The sequence below is a fragment of the Octopus bimaculoides genome, chromosome 6 (genome assembly GCF_001194135.2).
Source record: "Octopus bimaculoides isolate UCB-OBI-ISO-001 chromosome 6, ASM119413v2, whole genome shotgun sequence".
Classification (NCBI taxonomy): domain Eukaryota; kingdom Metazoa; phylum Mollusca; class Cephalopoda; order Octopoda; family Octopodidae; genus Octopus; species Octopus bimaculoides.
Window position 1 is genome coordinate 63,417,431 of NC_068986.1, and position 11,650 is coordinate 63,429,080.

At 35.2% G+C, this 11,650-nt stretch overlaps 1 protein-coding gene across 4 annotated transcripts in view; it reads left to right on the forward strand.

The window, feature by feature from the left end:
• The window catches only part of LOC106882709 (dynamin-binding protein), a 331,344-nt gene that overhangs the window by 309,608 nt on the left and 10,086 nt on the right, over positions 1-11,650 (forward strand). For all 4 annotated transcript variants that reach the window (XM_052968787.1, XM_052968786.1, XM_052968784.1 and 1 more), the window contains 2 exons: positions 6,470-6,674; positions 9,007-9,242. In XM_052968787.1, the coding sequence (XP_052824747.1) occupies positions 6,470-6,674; positions 9,007-9,242 (441 nt within the window). The remainder of the gene's footprint in view (positions 1-6,469; positions 6,675-9,006; positions 9,243-11,650) is intronic.

Consider the following 11,650-nt stretch of genomic DNA (forward strand, 5'->3'; position numbering starts at 1 on the left):
GAGACAAACATGGACACAAAGACACACACATAGATAAACATATATATATACATGCATACATACATACACACACACACACACACACACACACACACACACACACTCACACACACAACAGGCTTTCTATCAGTTTCTGTCTACAAACTCCACTCACAAGGCTTTGGTCAGCCCAAGGCTATAATAGAAGACACTTGCCCAAGGTGCCATGCTATATGACTGAGCCCAGAACCATGTGGTTGGGGAGCAAGTTTCTTACCATACAGCCACACCTGTGCACATGTGTGTGTGTGTGTAAATCGTACTATGTGTATAACCTTTTCAGGGGATGTGGGCATGCACATCCGTGTTCATTGGTGTGTTTTCTTTCTTTTATGTATTGGTTAAGTTTGTGGAGCCTTTATGTGTGAATGCGGTGTGTGTAGGAGTACCATGTGTGTGGAAGTTTGTATCAGGGAGTGGGTGGAAAACAGTCTATTACGTAGGTGTCAGCCGTGTTGGGGTGTGCGTGTTCATTTGTGAGTGCATTAGTGAATGCTCTGGTCAAACTCTTTGCTAGACTCCAGGGTATTGGTGGAGGGCACAAATTGAGGGACTGATAATTGTAGTCATGATGGGGCATGCAGGTATGATAGGCTGTACTTCCTTTTATGTGGGCAAGAATTAAAAATTTCACTTCTGCTATTCAGGTAAATACCTGGGCACTGAGTGCTCTTTAAAATCATGATTTCTCAGCCAAGCATAACCTCCACTTCCTGCTGCTATTGAAGTATGGTTTACATTTCTCTAGGATCTTCCACTTTATACTGTACTTGGTGGTCCTTTCTTTCAAAGATCAAACATGCTTGGCTAGAGTTGTGGTGTTACATCTCTCTGGGATGTTGAAGGAGGACTTGTGGTTGTAGCGGGTTCTGAAGGGGCCTATATGTGTGTGTGTGTGTGTGTGTTTTCAGAATGAGTAACAAAAGAATACCTCATGTACAGCCAGCTTGATGGTGGGCACAGGTGTGTTAGTCAATCATGGCTCAGATATAAGGACAAACTGAAAAGTAACCTCTCAGCAGTCAATACAGCTCACAACAGCTTGGAGTGAACAAAATGGAGATCACTAGATCAAAATGGTATAAGAGACTGTTTCAACCAGCATTAACAAGCTTAGGGGTGCAAAGAAGAAAAGCAGCTGCAAATATACTGCCTTTACTGACCCATAATCCTCGTACTTGCAACATCTACAGGCTTCTTAGCAAATCATTGCCAGGTCTCAAATGTCATATTTGACATAAGCATTATGATTGACAATGAAAGTGTAGGCTGTTGGATTCTTGTATGTCAAATCAATGGGAGACTCCATCAATAATATAATATATATATATATATATAATCTTAATTAAATGATTAATAAGGCCACTATTCAATTTATTTTAAAACATAAAGCTTATGTTTATATACTTTAAAATTGATCTTATACAGGATCCAGTTTCCTTTTTTTAATCCTTTAGCATTCAGATTACTTTATCAAATGTAATGCTTTTTTATTCACATTGTTTTAAATGAATCATACATTATCTCATAGCTTTGAGATTTTAATGATGTGATTGTTTATATTTAGAACGACATTGTAAGATACATTATGAGGGGCCAAATCTGAACAGTTTGAACATAAAATATGCATAATATTTGGGCCAGATATGACCAATTTAAATGCTAAAGAGCTAACGCAACATTATAGGTCACAAAACAATAAATCAAGTATAAGGGTGATGTTAAAATATATAAACACACACACACACACACACACACACACACACACACACACACACACACACACACACACACACACACACACACACACACACACACACACACAAAACTACCTTTCATCAGAGTATTATTTGGTACTTATGATTTATGTCTGAACATCCAAAGTGAGTTATTCTTGGAGCATCTATAGTTTAAGATTGTTGTATTTCTGCATTAGGGGTAGATGTTGTAAGTTCTAATAGACTCTAGATAAAATAAATTGGAGTATATTTTTAAGAGTATTAATTATAGTCATGGCTGTCAATATGTATGTCTGTATTATACATATGGATAAATAGATAAATATATAGGTGTAGGCATGGCTGTTTGGTAAGAAGCTTGCTTCTCAATCATGTTTCCAGGTTTAGTCCCACTGTGTGGCACCTTGGGCAAGTGTCTTCTATTATATCCTTAGACTGACAAAAGCCTCTTGTAAGTGGATTTGGTAGGCAGAAACTGAAAGAAGTCTGTTGTATATGTGTGTGTGTGTGTCTTTGTGTCTGTGTTTGTGCTTTCACCACCACTTGACAAATGGCGTTGATGTGTTTACATCCCTGTGGCTTAGCAGTTTAGCAAAAGAGAATAAGTACCAAGCTTAAAAAATAAGTACTGGGGTTGATTCATTTGATTAAAAATTCAAGGAAGTGTCCCAGCATGACCACAGTCTAATGACTGAAACAAGTAAAAGATAAAAGATATATATATATATATAAGTAAGAATACAAATGGGTTGAGGTTTACTACAGCTGTTTCAGATGCTTTTTTTTTTTTTGATGAACAAATCAATTACATCATGGAACTGTTTACTTCAGGTGAATAAAAATTTTAACCTAAAATTTAACTTTTAACATTTAACATTTAACAAATATAGTTTGACTCCTTCATTTCAATGACAATCAGAAAGTGAATATACTAATCATAGCTAGACCCTGTATAGGCTATCCAGAGTCATTAGTGGGTGGTCAGAGGGACAGATAATGTAATGAAATACATTTGCACTGGTGCTATTTACCAGACAAATAGCATCCAACCAGGGTCATTTAGTGACAGCATACACTTAGATACATATACAATTCAGACACAAGCCATAAATTATACAAACACAAAAATCAAAAATAAACATATTTCTCACGGTGGTGCACCAGCATGACCGCAGCCACTTGGCTGAAACACATAAATAAATAAATATATATGTGTATGCACACACACACATATATACACACACACACACTCATATATATACACAAATATACACACATAAATACATATATACAGACACACGTTCTCATACAAGTATAGATGAGCCATTATGCATGCATTCACAAATAAACCAATATATACGTATCAAAACACACATCAACAGATAGACAATCATAGCTAGGTATATTCATACAAATGGAGCTTATACATTCATACATATACAAGTGTGCATACACACACCTAAGTAACATACACACATGCATACATATATATATATATATATATATATATATATATATATATATATATATATATATATATATATATATATATTTGCATATAAATATGGATATGTACATGCCAACATATATAAGAACATATTCAAATATACCCTCAATAGTATAAATAATATAATTAACGTAACAAAACTTAATTCAAAATGTAAAATATAAGAGTAAGATGGCATATCAAATTTCAGTTTGAGAATCATCTAACTTATATGGAGGTTAGAGACGATAGTCAAAATATTCATATAAGTAAATTACAAACATACGTATATGTGTATACATGTATGCGTGTGCACACACATACATACATTTATATACATACACTCACATATAAACACATATAATATAAATTATAATCACTAACTGGAGCCATGAAAACTTCACGGAAAACAAAAAATGTAAGCATTTGTAAATTGTGTGCTGGTGGTGCCATGAGAAATGTTTCTATATTGGCTGAGGACCCAATATATAAAATACTGTAATTGATTAAATTGTAGGAAAGTAAAAGTAACATCCAGAATTTGCTGTGGTTATGTATCTGTCTACTCTGAAAATACTGATAAACATTTAAAAACAAAACAAACCCCATTCTTTCAGTTACCACTCACTCTCTGTCTCACTCTCTCTCTCTCTCTCTCTCTCTCTGTCCCTCCTCTCTCTTGCTTTACTGCTCACTTCAAGTATACCTCCTCTGCTTAACACCTTTTATTTTTATTTCTGCCTCTCACTTCAGGTGTAGAAAGGTAACAGTAACATCCACAGGTATCTGCTAAGAGAGAGAGGCAAACAGACAGAATAACTGTCAGACAGACAGACATATAGATAGACAGGCAGACAGACAGACAGATAGATAGGCCGCTATTAGGACTGGATTAACATCCATAGTGACCCTAACGACTAAAAAGATTTTCCTGCCTCTGTATTGGATCTAATACAACCAAGAAAAGGGGAAGTTATGTCCATAGTGAGTTCATACACTATAACACAATTATATTATGCAATACAGCTATACTGACATTTCGTTTCACAGTATGTTACTAGTATATGTTTATCAACAGCAAACATAGGTATCCTACTGTTCATAGAAATACAGACTAAATATACTCAATTACCATGAAAGAAATATAGAAACATAGTAGACATTATGTAACAGGTTTAAAGTAAATGAATGTTCTTTTTCTATGATGCAAACAATTTAACCTAAGTTCAGATGTCTTATTAAGCAGACTACCCTGATATTTTCGTATTTCCTGTAGTGCAGCACTGCATAATCTTCAGTCATATCTGTTATATGGTGAGGCTTCCCTAATTATACTCCAGGCAATTTCAAACTGACTATCATAGTCTTTTAATTGCCACACGTCTTCAACCAGTGATGTGATATTAGCTTTATTATGAGCCTATGTAGTCTGTATTTGACGTCAGAAGTTGAGCCTATACAGATAAAGATATTAGTGTTGGTAGTTATATCACACTTGTAAACAATATTATTAGTTAGACATGTCCCTTTAAGCAGTCAATTAATCTGGCAGAATTGTTAGCATGCCGTGCAAAATGCTTTGCGGCATTTTATCCATTTTCACGCTCTGGTCTTCCACCAAGGTCAGCTTTGCCTTTCATCCTTTTGGAGTTGATAAATTAAATACCAGTGAAACACTGAGGTTGACTTAACCCCACCCCACCAAATTCCAGGCCTTGTGCTTATAGTTGAAAGGAATATTATTATTATTGTTATAAGGTGGTGAGCTGGAAGAATTGTTAGCATGCCAGGCAAAATGCTTAACAGCATTTCATCCGTCCTTACATTCTGAGTTCAAATTCTGCTGAGGTCAATTTTACCTTTCACCCTTTCAGGGTCATTAAATTAAGTACCAGTGAAACACTGGAGTTGATGTAATCAATTAGTCCCCTCCCCACAAATTTCCGGTCTTGTGCCTTTAGCAGAAAGGATGAATTTCAGGCCTTGTACCTTTAACAGAATGGATTATTATTATTATTATCATTATACAGGGTGTGGCAGAAGGATTGCCCCAATTTCAAAGGTTAACAAAAAACAAACATGAAGATACAAGAAAAAACTTTGTATTTCTTACAAATGCACAATGCTCTCCACTCCAGGCAATTGTGGGTACTCGGAAACAGAGAACAAAATGGCATTCAATGAACTTTATAGAAATACAAAGTTTTTCCATGCATCTTCATGTGTTTGTTTATTAATCTTTGAAATCAGGGCGAGTTTTCTGCCATGCCTTGTATAAGCAAGATGACACATTAGGAACAATAGTATTACTTGAAGTTTCAGTACAATTTCTATAGTGGTTAGTATTATTGCTATTACCAATGCCAGCAAGGTGGTTATTGTTTAATAGGATAGGTAGAGGCACAACAAATTCAGCTACACTAGAATTGTTATGGCTATTAGTTGGTATACCAATATCTGTAAGTTTCCATTAGGAATAGTTATTATACCCACCTCTTCTTTACTGGTTCTGTGTGTGCTAGTGGAAATGTGGTTACATGCAGAACCAGTTAAGAAGTGGATACAATAACTATCAATGATGAAAACTTTACAAATATTGGCATCCCAACTAATAGCCATAATAGCTCTAGTGTATCTGAATTTATGTAACTGAAGACATTTAATATTATTTGGAAAGAATTTTTAAATAATCTAAGATAACCAAATATGCTACCCATCTTATGGGGCCTGTGTGTGTGTGTAAAAGGCTATATGTGTATACATGCACACAAATATACATGTATGTATGTGTGTGTATGTGTATAAATATATATATATATATATATATATATATATATATATATATATATATATATATATATATATATATATATATATTTGTATATTTAGATCTCTAACAAATATTTGGTAAAATATTGTACCTGTTATCAAAGTAGCAAAATTCTCACTTGAAAAGTTGTTTATACTTTGTTTAAATATAAAGACTTTCAAATATGTGATACAATTTTGGGTGCATATCAATTTAAATAAGGGCCCTGAAGAGATGCAAGGCTCTATGTTCTTACCTCAGACAAGAGTGAGTTGGGATCTTGCATTGAAATGTGTATAGGTTATTAAACAAGTTTTATTATGGATTGCGTTATGGCTCTTATTTAAATTGATATATATATATATATATATATATTGTTACCTTCTGTTATTTCAGGATATTATGCCAACTATATCTCAGGAGGAAAGTCACAGAATAGAGATCATGCAGAAATATGGTAAACAAAAAGTGTACAAAGTGATTTCTCATTATTCTGGTCTTGACTCTATGGACATCAGCGTGAATGTGGACGACATTGTTGGTGTTATCAAAGAGCAAGACCCAATGGGGAACAAAAGCAAGTGGTTTGTTGACAATGGAGGTTAGTAATCTCATTCTAATTTTCCACACAAAATAATTATCTAACAAGCAGCGACTGACACACATATTCTGTAGTGTTGTCAAATTTTTTATAGTTTTTTTGGTTTTTTTTCCACAATCCTTTTACAGATCTCAGGGGTATTTTTTATGGCTTAGCCACAGGAGGAAAGACAGAAAAATCCCTGAAACTGCTGAGAGCAAATTATTCTCAGAGTAGAGACCTTTCCCAAATGCTTACAACAAAATAATTCCACCAAAGTCTCTCCAGGGTCAGGTCAGGTGATGGTATTGACCCTTTGAGTACCAATCAACCCAGCTGAGACTACCCCTTGTTCTATGATACAAACTTCCAGTTTTAAAGTGATCTAAATTAAAACCTTCCATTAAAGTTTCATGTTAATACATGCTCTTAATACCTACTTAATAATGACAACATTTCTACAGATTCCTTCATTATTTTCAAAATTAATTGAAACAAAGACTATGGCAACTAAATGATATTTTAAGTCTATCATTTCATGAAAAGCAAACCTTTGATCAAAGATACTCTAATCTTTTTCTCAAGTATAGTATATCTATGACAGTATCCAATACAGTATCCAATACATCCTTCCTTTTTTCAAAAAGTTGGATGTGATTTGATGGAGAACTGATGTTGTTTCTAACAGGTTGAATGACCACGTAGAGGAATCCTGCTTTGGATCATTGACTTTTATTTTATTGATCCTGAAAAGACAAAAATCTTGGTTGATACTTTGGATAAAATACCATTTGTTTGTCTAGCCATTATACTGGTATTTGTAAGGGTGAGGTATATATCTGATTGCTATATATTACTTGTTTTATCTATCCCATGAAAATGTCCTTAGTATTGAGCCTAGCGAGATTTATACTCAGAACAAAGAAAACAAAACTAACTACAATATTTTATCCTTAGTCACTTTTTCCTGTTTGTCGTGATTGTCCTAGTGACCAGAAAAATATTGATCACTAAGCTATTGATTTCTTTATATTAACATGAGTTTTTATTATCATTGTTTAATCCCAGTTCAGCTATGATCATCTCATTTTGTTTTCAGACATGTTCATTCTTTTTTTGTTTTCTTTAACCCTTTAGTATTTAAACCAGTTATATCTGACCAAAGTATTCAACCTGTTTTATGTTAAAACTGACCAAGTCCAACCTCTCACACCTACTCTACAATGTCATTCTAAAATTAAACAATTATATCATAAAAATCTCAAAGTTACAATATTATACATGATTAATTCAAAACAATTTCAATAGATAGGCATTATATTTGACAGAGTAATCTGAATGTTAAAGGGTTAAGACAGTATGATTAGAGACGTTGGTTGCTATTTTTAGCATGTTGAGCAACTATGTAGAGGCTCCCTCATTGGCTTCTATAGATTCCAGTTTATGATAAGGGCTCAACCAATCTTAGCTAGATTTCAACTTGGAATTCAGATGAGAAGATGCATATAACAAGGCATTTGATTGCTTTTGTTAACTCCGATTTTACATTTTTCTCTTGGTTTGTAACAAGACCAACTTCTGTATTATCAACTAAGTCACTCTTCATTATATTACCGATACTTTTTTTATTGACTCTCCAGAGAGATGACAAAAAAGGTTAGAACTTGAACTCAGAATGCAGAAGAATAAACTTTCTTCAGCACTATATATGCTATTTTCTGTCCCTCTACTATCTCATCCCAAATAAGTGATTTCCCAGATTGTCACCAAACTATGAATTTGATATTATGTAAATAGAGGAATTTATCTGTAAATAGTGTGACAATTATTTGGTAGCCATGATGAAACTCCGAGTTTCGGATGTTGGGTATAGTCAAGTGAATCAACATTAGTTCATGATGAAGCTGAACAATGACCAAAGGTATTCCAGCATTGACCATGCAATTTCATGTTTTTATTAAGATGTAATGTATCAAAGATCACATTATTTCATATATTCTTCTGTTTTTGAAACTTAAGATGTGATTTTTGAAGAAGTTTTGGCTACAATTTGTAGCTGATAGCTGTAATGATGAAAAGAAAATTTGTCCTTCAGTAGGATTTGAAATCAAGACTTGAAAGAGGGCACTAAACACAAAGTGGTATTTAGTCCTGTTCTCTACTTTCACTGCCATAATATTAACAACATTGTCATATATTTACTAAGAGGAATATTTTCATACTAATTTCTTTGCATCATCATGGAAAGCGGCAGTTGCAGCAGTCAATTTTTTGTTTGATTACTGTCATGTATTTGTTTGTTTTTTTTAATTGTTTTTTTTTTTAAGATTCTCTCTTGTATTGTATGTTACAGCTGTGAAAGGATTTGTTCCGAAAAGTATTCTGTGTAACCCTAATCCCGGAGGCGATGAGGAGAACTACAAAGAGGTCACTGAACCCCATATTTATACAGAGATAGAAGACAAGGCGTCTCTGGCAGCCAACAAAGCTACCTCTGAAGATTGGCGTCATGTCTATGAACAAAATGTAGAAACGGAGTCTGACCTTCGTCTGCCTCCTCCCCCAGAAGCATCTCTTGCTTTTGACGAGGTCAGTGGAATGTCTTTAAAGTTTCAATGTATTTTCTTATCATTTACATGCCTGCTTTGTTTGGTCTTTATAATACCAGCACCAAATTACTACACACCCATCATCACTACTGTCACATTCACACAGCCATACCAAAAAAAAACTTCATTTCTCTGATTCATTACAACCAAGTTCTTATCACCCAACCACCATTACATTCTCACACTATACTACTACATTCTCAATGATAGCAATACCACCACCACCACATTCTCACTGTTGTACTGCTACCAGCACTACCACATTATCACAACACATCTATTATCACCACTGCCAGGTCTCACAGTACTAATACTACCACTACTTCCACCACATTTTCACTGCTCTAATACAGTTACTACTGCCACATTCTTACACCTCAATTATTATCACCACTAGCACATTCTCACATCATCATATAACATCTGCCTTCCATGCTGGCATGGGTTAGGTGATTCAATAAGGTTTGATGAGTTGGAGGATGATGTCAAGCTCCAATATCTGCTTTGGCATGGTTTCTGTGACAGAATGCTTTTCCTAATACTGACCACTTTACAGAGTGTACCAGATGCTTTCTTCAGGACACTGGTATTAGTGAGATCACTAAGTAACTTGAAAAACAAAAAATATCTCCCCTGGACTGAATAGAGAGAAATGAGGCTTTATGCTAGGTTTTGAGAGGTTGTAGAAGCTCTGCCAAATCAGATTGGAGCCTGGTGTCGACTCCTGGTCCACCAGTCCTCAGTCAAATCGTCCAACCTATGCTAGCATGGAAAGCGGACGTTAAACGATGATGATGATGATGATGTTTTACTGTAGAGGAGATACATGGCTACCCTACATTATATGAGGATTGATGAATGAGAGTAATTGGGGCGGAGCAGAAGAGATAAAGATGATAGTGACAAGGTGTCAAGGCTTACCAATGCTACTATTACATACGCTGCCACATTTTTACATCTCTACAACTATCATCATGACTAGTATTTCTAACAAGTCTATCACTACATCATGGTGTCACAGTTCTACTACTGCCACAACTACTACAATCTAACAACTTTTTCGCTGCTTTCTCACTACTACTACCAGCACTACGACATACTCTTTCAACAGTCAAATGTCATACCTCACCTATTCCACATAGAACTAGAGAAAAAAAGTATTTCTGTAAATACTTTCTGTATGACTAATACCAGAATGCAGAAACTTGTGCAAGAATTCAAAGATGATGAAGAAAAATAGGTACCTGACATTACAACCCTTATAGGAATCACCAGTTAAAATGTGGACTATTCTTTTGGAACTTGTGATGCACACATCTACAGGATTTTCCAAGTGGATTCCTATTATTTTTCCCTGATCTGCAGAGAATTAAATTAGGCACTACAAGCTCACAATAACATTTAACAGTTATATGAAACTGACATTGTTTGCAACAAAAAGTTGTCTCTACCATATATATATATATATATATACATACACACACACACACACACACACACATATATATATGTGTGTGTGTGTATTGATAGAAAAGGTAAGATAACAAAAGAAAGAAAGAGACTTTGATATTATGTAAATAGAGGAATTTATCTGTAAATAGTGTGACAATTATTTGGTAGCCATGATGAAACTCCGAGTTTCGGATGTTGGGGCGGAAACCCACGCCGCCATCTCTTCAGTTATCTGGCCTGAAGAGATGGCGGTGTGGGTTTCTGCCCCGACATCCGAAACTTGGAGTTTTATCATGGCTACCGAATAACTGTCACATATTATTTACATATATATATATATATATATCATCATCATCATCATCATTTAACATCTGTTGTACATGCTGGCATGGGTTGGATGGTGCGACCAAGGCTGCTGGTAAGCTGGAAGGTTGCACCAGACTCCAGTCTCATTTGGCATGGTTTCTACAGCTGGATACCCTTCCTAATGCCAACCACTCCAAGAGCATGATGAGTGCTTTTATGTGCCTCTGGCATGGGTGCTATTTGCATGACACCAGTATCTGCTATGACTGCGATTTTACTTGACTTGACGGGTTTTCTTCTCAGGTATGGCATAATGCCAAAGGTCTTGGTCACTAGTCATTGCCTCTGTGAGACCCATGCTTCATACTTCACCACCTCATCCCATGTCTTCCTGGGTCTACCTCTATCACGGGTTCCCTCCACAGTTAGAGATCAGCACTTCTTTATACAGCTGTCCTCATCCATATGCATCACCTAACCATACCAGTGCAGTTGTCTCTCTTACACACCACATCTGATGCCTCTTCTTCCCAACTTTTCTTTCAAGATGCTTACACTCTGTTGTACATGCACACTGACATTGCATATCCAGTGAATCATACCATATATATATATATATATATATATATA